This window comes from Oncorhynchus tshawytscha, linkage group LG24 (genome assembly GCF_018296145.1).
Source record: "Oncorhynchus tshawytscha isolate Ot180627B linkage group LG24, Otsh_v2.0, whole genome shotgun sequence".
NCBI lineage: Eukaryota > Metazoa > Chordata > Actinopteri > Salmoniformes > Salmonidae > Oncorhynchus > Oncorhynchus tshawytscha.
In genome coordinates this window covers 19,567,090-19,580,996 of record NC_056452.1, presented here as the reverse complement: position 1 = coordinate 19,580,996, position 13,907 = coordinate 19,567,090, and the positions used below count along the sequence as shown (strand labels likewise).

At 41.0% G+C, this 13,907-nt stretch overlaps 1 protein-coding gene across 2 annotated transcripts in view; it reads right to left on the bottom strand.

Moving 5' to 3' along the window:
- grid1b (glutamate receptor, ionotropic, delta 1b) overlaps positions 1 to 13,907 on the bottom strand; it is a 380,700-nt gene that overhangs the window by 65,839 nt on the left and 300,954 nt on the right. For both annotated transcript variants that reach the window (XM_024386514.2, XM_024386515.2), the window contains exon 5: positions 7,020 to 7,073. In XM_024386514.2, coding sequence (XP_024242282.1) covers positions 7,020 to 7,073 — 54 coding nt within the window. The remainder of the gene's footprint in view (positions 1 to 7,019; positions 7,074 to 13,907) is intronic.

Below are 13,907 nucleotides of genomic sequence, written 5' to 3'. Positions count from 1 at the left end.
CTAACTGTGATAGTTAGCAATTGGTTTCTGCTTGGCCAATGTGAGCCAGCATGCTAGCTAGCTACTTTTCAGTCAGTGGATATCCTTCTAAATGCGGTGGTCACTGGATAAACTAGCTATGAGTTTAACATATTTTGGTGAAAACAAACTAGTAGCCAGATGTTGTTGCCCATGGTTGAATAATATCTAACCAGCTGGCTCCTGAAACCTATGTGACATGTCTAGTACTGTATATGCCTATTAGGTTCCGAGTCCAGGCGCAGTTTAGCTAATGTTAGCTAGCTAGCATTGCTAGCTGAGCTTTTATAGAAAACGGCTAAGATGATTCAAACTCTGTGGCTAGCTAACAAGCCCTTCTCGGCAACAATGTTATTCAACAATATTATTGGGGTACGGTACAATTAGATGTATTTTAATTTTAAAGTAACTGTCATGAAAGGTGGGGGTTAGTACTGGTTTTAGGGTTGTCACTAGTTACCACAGACAAAGGCAAGTTCCGAGGGAGAGATACTTTTGAGGATATAGGACACTCCATTGGAAATGAACGCCCATTGTGAATTTTGCCCATGCATCATCAATGAGCCGCATGGTGCTTTCTGGGCGCTTCTGGGACAAGGAGAGCTTTCCTTCAAGGATTGATTGGGAGTCAATTGGGAGTCAAAAACACAAAATTAGTATGAATTTCGTTACAGAATTTCATTACAGGAAGTACAACATCTCTCACAAGAGATGTGAGATAATTAACTTGTTCTATGTAATATCGTATAGCTTTGGAATCGTGGCGTTACATACACTACATGACCAAAGGTATGTGGACACCTGCTCGTTGAACATCTCATTCCAAAATCATGGGAAGGCTTTCCACTAGATGTTGGAACATTGCTGAGGGGACTTGCTTCAATTCAGCCACAAGACCATTAGTGAGGTCGGGCACTGATATTTGGCGATTAGACCTGGCTCGCAGTCGGCGTTCCAATTCCCAAAGGTTTTCGATAGGGTTAAGGTCCGGGCTCTGTGCAGGCCAGTAAAGTTCTTCCACACCAGTCTCGACAAACAACTTCTGTGTGGACCTCGCTTTGTGCATGGGGGAATTTTCATGCTGAAACAGGAAAGGGCTTTCCCCAAAATGTTGCCACAAAGTTGTATGCACTGACTAGTCTAGAATGTCATTGTATGCCTTGGCATTAAGATTTCCATTCAATCAAACTAAGGGGCCTAGACCGAACATATAAAAACAAACCCAGACCATTATTCCTCATCCACCAAACTTTACAGTTGGCACTATGCATTGGGGCAAGTAACGTTCTCTTGGCATCCGTCAAACACAGATTTCTCCAAATGGTGAAAAGTGATTCATCACTCCAGGGAACGTGTTTCCACTGTTCCAGAGGCCAATGTCGGCAAGCTTTACACCACTTCAGAGTCTTGGCATTGTGCATGGTGATCTTACGCTTGTGTGCGGCTGCTCGGCCATGGAAGCCCATTTCATTAAGCTCCAGACAAACAATTCTTGTGCTGATGTTGCTTCCAGAGGCCGTTTGGAACTCAAATCAAATCAAATGTTATTGGTCACATGTGTTTAGCAGATATTATTGCGGGTGTAATGAAATGCTCGGTAGTGAGTGTTGCAACCAAAAACATACTTTTTTTTACATGCTAGACGCTTCAGCACTTGGCGGTTCTGTTCTGTGAGCTTGTGTGGTCTACCACTTCGAGGCTGAGCACTTACAGTTGATGGGGGCAGTTCTAGCAGGGCAGAAATTTGACAAACTGACTTGTTGGAAAGTTGGCATCCTACGACGGTGCCATGCTGAAAGTCACTGAGCTCTTCAGTAAAGGCATTCTACTGCCAATTTTTGTCTATGGAGAATGCATGTATGTGTGCTTAAATTTATACACTAGTCAGCAACGGGTGTGGCTAAAATAGCCATATTTTTGTATATACTCTATAGTGTACGTTAAAAGAAAATAGGAACGTTTCTTGACTAATGCCACGTTCACGTGCTAGTTGGAACTAGGAAACTCGAAAATGTCCGACTTGCTAACTGGTTGTAATTATACACGTGCCGCTTTCAACCAGTTAACTTGTCAAAAATGTGTGAGTTTGTTAATCCTAGCACGTGAACACGGCACATACCCTGACTTGGAGAAGTGTGATGATTAGCTTAGCAACCGCATGATGCAGCATGACAACTTGAACACATTTGGTTGACAGTCTACTGGGTGATGTTCCCTCTGTTCATTACCCATTGGGATTCCTATCTCTTACTTTCTCTAATATCTCTGTCCGAGGGGAGAGAAATTGTCCGCCATTGTTTTGTGTTTTGCTAGGGGCTCGAAGTGATGACCCCAATAAGGATCAACCAGTCACCCGATGGATAACAATGACTTTGCCTCCGTCTATCCCCCAAAGAAAAGTTGACGTACAGCAGCGCAGTACAGAGCATCCTACTGGATGTGTCAACTGTGAACATGTTTTTCCCATTAAATTGAATTGTTTCTTTCCCACATCATTGCAGATCTGGGCGGGCTGGGGGTTAGTGTTAGCACTCTCTTCTCCTGGCCTCACATGCCCCTCCTGATTTCACACTCTGATGTGTCCAACATCTTCAGGTGCTGTACAGGCTGGGCCTCTATCCTGCCGACCCCCAGGACAGACCATCTGGTCATCCAACAGTCCCGAAGATTGGAGCCGACCTACTCTAGAATCTCAAGCTCCAGACAGGAGTGTGGCCCAGGAGATGGATGATGGAGATAGACTATGGACTTATAACAGAAGGATATTTTGATGGAGTACACAACTGTTTAACCCCTGGCCGGTCTTCCATAAAGACTCATGTTTATGTAGACAGAGTAGTGTTGATCTTGGCCTGGGCCTCTAAACTCTCTGTATCAGATTAATAATTAAGGTGAAGCTACAGTAGTGTTCAGGAGGATCTGTCTGATAAAACAACACCAAGGTTAGAGTGTACCAGCTAGGAAAAGCTAGCTACATACTGTAGGGTGAGAGTGCAGTATGGTTGTACTAGAGCCATAACATGCAATACATTATGAAGTAAACATATTTTCTGGTTCTGACGGAAAAACTATTAATAGTTTTGAAAAAGCAGCCTCAAAAGAAACATAGTTATTGAAGATAAATGAACAGTGCACGCTACTCACAGTACATGTTTCTACACAACTCTGGAAAAACTTCTGATCTACAGTAATCTCTCTTCGAAGAAAATCAATATCATAAGACTTTGAAATGTATATTTAGAATCATTTTTCTTATTCTGTTTGACTGATACGAAATGTAATTAAACAACAACAAAAAAGATCTGAAGGTAAAAAATAATAATTATATATATATATATATATATATATATATATATATATATATATATATATACAGTACCAGTCAAAAGTTTGGACATACCTACTCATTCCATGGTTGTTCTTTATTTTTACTACTTTCACCATTGTAGAATAATAGTGAAAACATCAAAACTATGAAATAACACATGGAATCATGGAGTAACCAAAAAATTGTTAAACAAAAAATATATTTTATATTTGAAATTCTTCAAAGTAGTCACCCTTTGCCTTGATGACAGCATTGCACACTCTTGGCATTCCCTCAACCAGCTTTGCTTTTCCATAAGTCTTGAAAGAATTCCCTCATATGCTGAGCAGTTGTTGGCTGCTTTTCCTTCACTCTGTGGTCCAACTCATCCCAAACCATCTCAATTGGGTTGAGGTTGGATGATTGTGGAGGCCATGTCATCTGATGCAGCACTTCATCACTTCACTTCTTGGTCAAATAGCCCTAACACAGCCTGGTGTGTTTGGTCATTGTCCTGTTGAAATACAAATGATAGTCCCACTAGGCTCAAACCAGATGGTATGGCGTATTGCTGCATGAATGCTGTGGTAACCATGCTGGTTAAGTGTGCCTTGAATTCTAAATAAATCACTGACAGTGTCACCAACAAAGCACCCCCACACCGTCACACCTCCTCCATGCTTCATGGTGGGAACCACACATGCAGAGATCATCTGTTCACCTACTCTGCGTTTCACAAAGGCATGGTGGTTGGAACCAAAACTCTCAAATTTGGACTCATCAGACCAAAGGACAGATTTCCACCAGTCTAATGTCCATTGCTTGTGTTTCTTGGTCCAAGCAATTCTCTTCTTCTTATTGGTGTCCTTTAGTACTGCTTTCTTTGCAGCAAATCAACCATGAAGGTCTGATTCACGCAGTCTCATCTGAACAGTTGATGTTGAGATGTGTCTGTTACTTGAAGTCTGTGAATATATAAAATATATAACACTTGTTAGGTTACTACATGATTCCATATGTGTTATTTCATAGTGTTGATTTCTTCACTATTATTCTACAATGTAGAAAATAGTCAAAATAAAGAAAAACCCTTGAATGAGTAGGTGTGTCCAAACTGTGGACTGTTATTGTATATCGACCGACACTGAACAAGAATTGTATTATCTTTCTCTTTAACATTGACGTGTATGTGGGGTTTCAAAGAGCAGGAATATCCATTCTAGACTGCAGACATAGTTGGTACTTATATAAGTAAAATGCCCCTGGATTCATCTTCCAACACATTTCATGTAAAGGAATATTTCACAAAGAGAAGAGAGATAAGACCAACAAAATAAAATATAATTTTCATGTGTTCATTAAATTATTCATGAACTTGGATTGTTACCTTGAAAATATCTTTGAGTTGATAAAAAGCACAGAAAGACTTCCTCCTCGTTATGTTTTCAGATTATGTACAGAAGACGGTTCACCCATTTCTGATGCGGGCTCACAATGACAATAACTGGAGTATACTAACATACACAAATTAGCTTAATGGAAACACAACATAACACTGTATAATATACCATGCCATGTGTAGACCTAAGTGACAGCCAAATCACTCAGCAACACAAACCAGCACGACGTCTTCCTTCGTTTTATACACTGGCAACACAAACACAAAATCGATTAAAACACCATCTGCCGCTGCGTCACCCCCCCATTCCCACTTTCCCGGCATCAGCGAACATTAGGAACACTCATAATAATAAATAAGACTTATCTCTGGTAGGCTGTGACATCACAACAACCACGGCTCTCTGCCCGCCATTGGGCAGTCTGGGCGAGGCAGCTCCAGCTCCACAGGAGGCCAGTACACCTGCAGCTACAGTACTCTCAAACCCTCATCAACTCTCTCTACTCCTGCCTGGCTGCATTCTGAGCAGACCCTGCTACTTTTAATTGGCCTCCAATGAACAGGCTGGATTAAAGGGCAGGGTTGTTTACATCAGCACAGTGTTAGAGCAGACATACTGAGACCTGGGTAGATGTCTTTGAGACGTTGGCCGCATCCGAATACTAATGCTAGTGTACTACATTCTTAAACTGCATACTAATTTCAGTGTTTGATCTAGTAGAATTCACTCATCTTTTCTGACTCTGATAATCTGATAATCAGATATATTGGCATGCTCTACCAAAATAAACGAATGGCGAGAGTCAACGCAATCGCGCATTAAATAATGCATTTGGAGTACTACTTTCAAAATTTCACACACTACAAAATGTTACTTTTTCGCATACTATTTAGTAAACTAGTATGGCTATTGGGACAGGACCACTGTCTGACTCTGCTTCAGGCACAGTTACTGCTGAACTAAGTGTGGCGTCCTAGTGGTACAGAGACCCAGACTATGTCTATGGCTAAGAACTAGGGTTGAGTCCCAAATGGCACCCTAATCCCTGTTGAGTACTATTTTTGACCTGGACCCAGGGCCCATAGGCCTCTGGTCAAAAGTAGTACACAATATAGGGAAAACACTGCCATTTTGGATGCAGTCATAGGAGCAAAATTAGAAAATTGGTTAAGAGATGACAGTTTGCCATTTATCATTTATAAAATGAGAAGTGTTTTTACAAAACTGCAAATGCTTAAAAGATGTCTGAAGTGGATGTGGGAGACTCAGGCATATTGAAATTGAAACAACAGAGAGGAAACTTTTAGGGATTCTTAGCCAGTTGGCAACGCTTGTAATGAGAGAACACGTAAGTACAATTATAGTTGAGTCCAGAGAGAAATCTATGATGTGGAAATCGATCAAGGAAATTATGAACTAAATTGGAACTGTCATGTCTCTTTCTTATTAGGGAGTTTCAAATGCCATTTTTTCCACATCTTCATAATGGTGGAGGAGTTTTGTTGTATCAAACAATGAGTACATATTTTGTTAGAGCTCTATCAGTGTGCAGAGTGACTGAAGGATGTGAGACACACGCAATGCAAGGTGCTGTAGAACTGTGAGCGACTACTGATCTACTCAATGCGTCAAGCAGTTCCCTTGATCGTCAACTCACTGTTATTGGCATCGCGCAGTTGTTGTGGGTATATACACTGAGTGTACAAAACATTAGGAACACCTTATTAATATGGAGTTGCACCCCCTTTTGCCCTCAGGACAGGATCAATTCGTCAGGGCATGGACTCAACAAGGTGTCGAACGCGTTCCACAGGGATGCTGGCCCATGTTGACTCCAATGCTTCCCACAGTTGTGTCAAGTTGTCTGGATGTCCTTTGGGTGTTGGACCATTCTATTGAGTGTGAAAAACACAGCAGCATTGGAGTTCTTGATACACTCAAACCGGTGAGCCTCACTCCTACAACCATATCCAGTTCAAAGACACTTACATATTTTGTCTTGCCCATTCACCCTCTGATTGTCTCAAGGTTTAAAAATCATTATTTAACCTGTCTCCTCCTCTTCATCTACACCGATTGAAGTGGATTTAACAAGTGACATCAATAAGGGATCACAGCTTTCACCTGGATTCACCTGGTCAGTCTACGTAATGGAAAGAGCAGGTTCTCCTAATGTTTTCTATACTCAGTGTAGAGGAAATGCAAAGATAGGAGTTAGGAGAAAGAGAAAAGAAGCGAGAGAGAGAGAGAGATTTATCAGCAGCATCAACATAAATACTCTCATCTTCGCTTACCTCATTGACAAATACCCAGTGACTGTCCTTGGAAGCCAGGTTGGTTTCAACAGCCTGCAAAGAAAGAGAGAGAAATAAAGAGGTTACCATAGTGACAGATAAGACTGTGGAGGGAAAAGGCAAATTGAGTCCAGAAGACTTGGATGTATTGCTGCTTTTTCTATCCAACAGGACCCATGTAAAATCGTCTACAGTCTTGTCAATTATCCAATTATTCAAGGAGCAAACATAAGACCCATGTGGCTTGGAAAACCATGATGGACAAACAGCATTGGATCCATGCAAGCCTCACAGCTACAGACACTCTAAAATACACTGGACGGTAGTTCAAAATGACCGTCCAATCATTTGTCACGGAGACCATTTTTGTTCAAATTTGTCAAATAAATTGTATAGTACGTTCACACAAAACACCTCAGCTGTGAAAATAGTGTTTGTACAATTCCTTCCGTTTTTCTCTTTTGTTGTTCTCATGGTGGTACTGTCTTTCCCACAGGCCATTGTGTTGGCAGCCAGTTCTAACAGAAGTGTAAGTGTACTATAACGTCCAAACCACAAGCCTTTTTTATGCCTTAGTGGTGCAGCATAGGTAGTGCCAAATTGTTCAGCACCTAACATCTTTGCATTTTGGAAAATGATAATTGCTCAGCGTAAGCGTACATTTTTTTATGACCGTGCTTGCTTGGGCCTATGCCATATATCATAATCGCATCAGCAACTATCTTGTACTTTACAATAAAAACGAACATTTACACTGCCATTTGCAGAAAGAAAGGTCTGTACATGGTATAACCCAGTAAGAAAGGTCTGTACATGGTATAACCCAGTAAGAAAGGCCTGTACATGGTATAACCCAGTAAGAAAGGTCTGTACATGGTATAACCCAGTAAGAAAGGTCTGTACATGGTATAACCCAGTAAGAAAGGCCTGCACATGGTATAACCCAGTAAGAAAGGTCTGTACATGGTATAACCCAGTAAGAAAGGTCTGTACATGTTATAACCCAGTAAGAAAGGTCTGTACATGGTATAACCCAGTAAGAAAGGTCTGTACATGGTATAATCCAGTAAGAAAGGTCTGTACATGGTATAACCCAGTAAGAAAGGTCTGTACATGGTATAACCCAGTAAGAAAGGTCTGTACATGGTATAACCCAGAAAGAAAGGTCTGTACATGGTATAACCCAGTAAGAAAGGTCTGTACATGGTATAACCCAGTAAGAAAGGTCTGTACATGGTATAACCCAGAAAGGCCTATTATTTGATCTTTATTTAACTAGGCAAGTCAGTTCAGAACAAATTATTTTCAATGACAGCCTAGGAACAGTGGGTTAACTGCCTTGTTGAGGGGCAGAACAACAGATTTTTACTTTGTCAGCTCAGGGATTTGATCTTGCGGATACTAGTTCAACACTCGAACCACTAGGCTACCTGCCGCCCCATAGTATAACGGCCTGCACATGGTATAACCCAGTAAGAAAGGCCTGTACATGATATAACCCAGTAAGGCCTGTACATGGCATAACCCGCATCATCCCATTCTGTATTCATGTACTCACGTATAAAACATTCTGGTTGTATGGTGTCCATATTGGAACAGCCTAGCACATTTCTGTTGAGATACATGTACAGCATCTGCCAGTTGAGGGGCCCAATACAGAAGCTATGGATCGCCCCATGTGATTCTCCTGTCCTCAAGCTAATTAGGCCTGACAGATGTTCTCAAACGGCTCCTCATTTGCCTGCCTTACCATGAAGAAGGCTGTTACATATGTAAACACTTCTGTGGGTTCATGTTGACCATAAATATTCACAGATATATCCTGTCACAGAATTTCACAATGTAGGCTATACTGCATGGATAATTGTACTGACTGCTTTAATGTGGGTAGTTTGTAATCCTTTCGCTCCCCAACACACAGAGGTGGGATGCACACTCTTAGAAAAAAAGTTTCCAAAAAGGGTTCTTCAGCTGTCCCAATAGGAGAACCCTTTTTGGTTCCATGTAGGTAGTTCCATGTAGAACTCTCTGTGGGAAGGGCTCTTCTACCAGAAACCAAAAGGGTTCTACCTGGAACCAAAAAGGTTTCTTCAAAGGGTTCTCCTATGGGGACATTCAAAGAACCCTTTCAGGCAGAGTTGCAAAAAAAAGCCATATCTCAGTCTGGCCAAAAAATGTAAGATTAAAATGGGCAAAAGAACAGACACTGGACAGAGGAACTCTGCTGAGAAGGCCAGCATCCCGGAGTCGCCTCTTCACTGTTGACGTTGAGAATGGTGTTTTACAGGTACTATTTAATGAAGCTGCCAGTTGAGGATTGTGAGGCTTCTGTTTCTCAAACTAGACACTCTAATGTACTTGTCCTCTTGCTCAGGTGTGTACCGGGGCCTCCTACTCTTCTTTCTATTCTGGTTAGAGACAGTTTGCGCTGTTCTGTTAAGGGAGTAGTACACAGCGTTGTATGAGATCTTCAGTTTCTTTACAATTTCCCACATGGAATAGCCTTAAATTCTCACGTATATATAGACTGACGAGTTTCAGAAGAAAGTGCTTTGTTTCTGGCCATTTTGTTCCTGTAATCGAACCCACAAATGCTGATGCTCCAGATACTCAACTAGTCTAAAGAAGGCCAGTTTTATTCCTTCTTTAATCAGAACAACAGTTTTCAGCTCTGCTAACATAATTGCAAAATGATTTTTTAATGATCAATTAGCCTTTTAAAATGATAAACTTGGATTAGTTAACACAACGTGCCATTGGAACACAGGAGTGATGTTTGCTGATAATGGGCCTCTGTACGCCTATGTAGATATTCTATTAAAAATCAGCCGTTTCAGCTACAATACCCATTTACAATATTAACAATGTCTACACTGTATTTCTGATCAATTTGATGTTATTTTAATGGAGAGAAAATGTGCTTTTCTTCCAAAAACAAGGACATTTATAAGTGACCCGAAACTTTTGAACGATAGTGTATATAGGATATGTATATTATTACATTTGTTTTGCTGAGAAAACTTGGGGGGGGAACAAAATCCGCGGAACAAAATCGGCACACGGGCCGCCATTTGGGGAACCCTGCTATAGCCTATAGTCTAGCTGCATATCATGCCACATTTCATGTATGCAAGATCATCGCACATGTCCCCAGAAAGCAGATGATATTTATGTGTGGCCCGTCCCCTCTGTCCGTTGTGTGATGTGGTTTGAGGTGGTTTGCGGGGAGGTGAAGTGGTTTGCGGGGACGTGAGGAGTAATCTCGGAGGCTGCTGATGACTCTGAGCCTGCTTGGTCATTCTTCTCCTTGACCGAGCTACTGAGTTATAACAGTGATGTAACACTACACACTATATTTACCAGCCTACAGCAACAAGATAAAGGATACTACTGTGTTGTTTAAGGACTGTGCTGCATGAAGAGAACATACTTTAAATGTGGCTGACCGAAATAAGTGTACATAAAAATGTATTTGCGTCAAAATCACTGTGAAATTTGTAGCATCATTCAAATACTATGAAATATGTATACTGTATCTGGAGAAACCAAATAAGCAAAAAGTACAACACCTCATAATTCAAAATAAAGAAGAGGGATTTAAGCCTCCCTGCTCTGTCCAATCCTGCATCCCAATGGAACCCTATTCCCTATATTGTGCTCTGTCCCTACAGGGCTCTGGTCAAAAGTAGTGCAACATGTAGGAAGTAGGGTGCCATTTGGAACGCATTCCTGAGATTTCCAGCACGGTGTTCTCAATAGTGGCACTGGGAAATGTGGATGTTTGCATTGCTGGCCACCACTTGGGCAGTATCAGTTGTGGCCCTTTGTGGCTCAGTTGGTAGAGTGTGGTGCTTGTAATGCTAGGTTAGTGGGTTCAAGGTCTGAGGTCACCCATATGTAAAATGTATGCATGAGTGGCTGTAAGTGGTGATGGAGAGTGTGTTATAGAAGGCCTTAAGGGGGGTTGGTGGAGGGAATGGTTTGGGTATATCTGTCAGCCTTTAACCAGGGAGGGACTAAGGGGGAGACCACTGAGTGGAGGTACTGGGGAGAAACTACTCTTTACACTACAGTGACAAGTGTCTGACCATAGAAGACCTATAATTACATAAAGAACCTATAATGCCATAGAGAACCTATAATTTCATGTTATTCTATGGTTCTGACTGGGTCAATTAGACAGAGAGGCTACTCTATTCAGTTCGAGCTAGTCATTTTCTCTACACAAATTAAAAGTACATAGATAGACTACCGGTATTTAAAGCAATAATGTGCACTTAGCCTTGCTGCTATCTGGAACATTAGGACGTTATGCACAATGTGTAATCAATTCAGTAATAAAATATTGAAACATGTTGAACACATTCCAAAATCCCTTTTTATTTAATATTCTATTTGTCCATTTTTTCATGCTAAATAAATACATGCAAGGTTTGCATGGCCTCAAACTAAAAACACACAAGTCTACCTTAGTGAGAATATTATATGCAGATTCCCTGATGGGTTGTCCCCCACTAGCTTTCAACTTCCACCACCCACACACACACTGTTTGCATAAGGAACATTTGCACAATGTCTTGATTGTCCCCCTGACCTGACATGTTTAAAATAAAAAAGCACGTTTGAACTCTGAATTAAATCAATGTGTCGTGGCAACCGCCTCACCAGGAATACAAAACAGCCTTCTTCTATTAAAAAAGAAACACATCCTAATTGTAATTTAAATCATAAAAAGTAATTAAGACATTTTTTTTAATGAGGATGGAATCTGGTTGCATATTATATAGGCTACATGTGAAGAACACACAGCTGTTATCTTCCTTTTAATATAGTCAGGTAACTGAAGGTCCACCTTATATATGATATATGCCATTTAGCAGACGCTGTTCTCCAATCGACTTACAGTCATACGTGTATACCCGGTGGCAGGAAGCCTAGCGTTTAAGAGCGTTGGACCAGTAAGTAAAAGGTTGCTGGTTTGAATCCCCAAGCAGACTAGGTGAAAGCTCTGTTGACGTGCCCTTGAGCAAGGCACTTAACTTGTATGTCGCTCTGGATAAGAGTGTCTGCTAAATGAACAAAAAAGTCAAAATACATTTTACGTGTGGTTGGAATCGAACCCACGTTTCTTGGCATTGCAACTGCCGTGCTCTACCGACTCAGCTACAACGAACCTTATCACCATCATCACATTACAGTATGTGGTATGTTGCTGGACCCCAGGAAGTGTAATGAGGATCCATAATAAATACACATTATCTGATACAGAATAAGCAACCAAAATAACCCTGTTACCACAAAGAAAACATGGAGGTAACTGTACCTCATGTTCTGTAATGATGGGTTAGGGTTAGGGTTAGGGCAAAACCAGCACAGGAGGTTGCTGGCACATTAACTGGGGAGGACGGGCTCGTGGTAAAGGCTGGAGCGGAATGGGTGGAACGTTATCAAATAAATCAAACGCATGGTTTCCATGTGTTGGATGCCATTTCACTTGCTTCATTCCAGACATTATTATGAACCGTCCTCCTGTCAGCGGCCTCCTGGAAAAAACAGCTCGCTTTGGCCTTGTATGACTGAACCTGTCCGTGTTGCTCTTCATGCCTCCCTGTGTCTGCAAACATAACCAAGCACATCGGATGTGTGAAATCAAAACGTGCCACAGCATGCATTACCATGCATCATTTTAATTTAGAACAAAGAATAAAGCAATATCACCAACGCTTTCCATATGTTCCCTAATTAATCATGCATATGCATACCAGACATCTCACTTAGAATGGAAACTACCAAAAATGGTGGATGAACATCTGTTTTGCATCAAGATGAATTCATGCATTATTTTAGGTCATTCGGGTCTACACTATTGAGACACTGTTTTTTTTAAACTCAGTTTATTACACGCTAATGAATGCTTCTGTTTAACATATGACTGGTTGTGGTTTGACTTCTGGTCTCCTGCGCGCCACACAACTATGTTAGCCCACTGAGCAGAAGCCTAGGCACTGGCTCGGGAGCTAACACAAGTCTTCAGAAGGGTACTGAATAATCATGGCATTGCATGTAGATCTGGAGAGAGTGGCACTGAGAAAACCAAAACAATAGCATCACTTATCCTCTTGTAGCATTCCATTTTCTAACTCTGTGGTTTGCAGTTTTTTGCTCAGAGGAAGTTTTCAAAGATTATTAACAAAACCCACTGATAGCATAATGGACTGACCAGACAAACATTGAGGCATAGAAAAATACCTAATTTCAGACAAACCGATTCCAAATGGATTTTGCTCGCTACGTATTTGCCGAAAGCTGCCGAGGGCCCTGAGAAACCATCAGCAGGACCTTGTAATGTTCTATGTCGTGTAACTATGGTTACGGTCTCCACAGCTGCATTTAAGATGCATTTTGAGCATTAATGATGTTCATAGCTCTTTCTTTTTGGACTTGAGTGGAATAATATCCATGGAAGTCAAACTAAAACATACAGTAAAGGGCCTGAATACAACATTTTAGGGGGTCTCATACAGAGAGCTGGCTTCCCAGACACAGATTATGCCTAATCCTGGATTAAAAAGGTGTTTCCATGGAGAATCAATATTGATGCTTTTTAGTCCTTATTAGTGTCTGGTGAACCTATCCAGAACTGTATGCTTAGTTTGGTTTCCTGTTCTGCAAATGATTTCTAGATGTATCTGTGACAGAGGCACATATATAGAGAGAGATCCATATATATTGACATCTATATAGTGAAAGATTCATATATATTGAGATATATATAGAGAGAGATCAATATATAGAGGCTCTGTACAATGACTATGATATTAAAGTGCAGACTGTTAGCTTTAATTTGAGGGTAATTTCATCTATAGCAAGTTTAGAAATTACAGCACT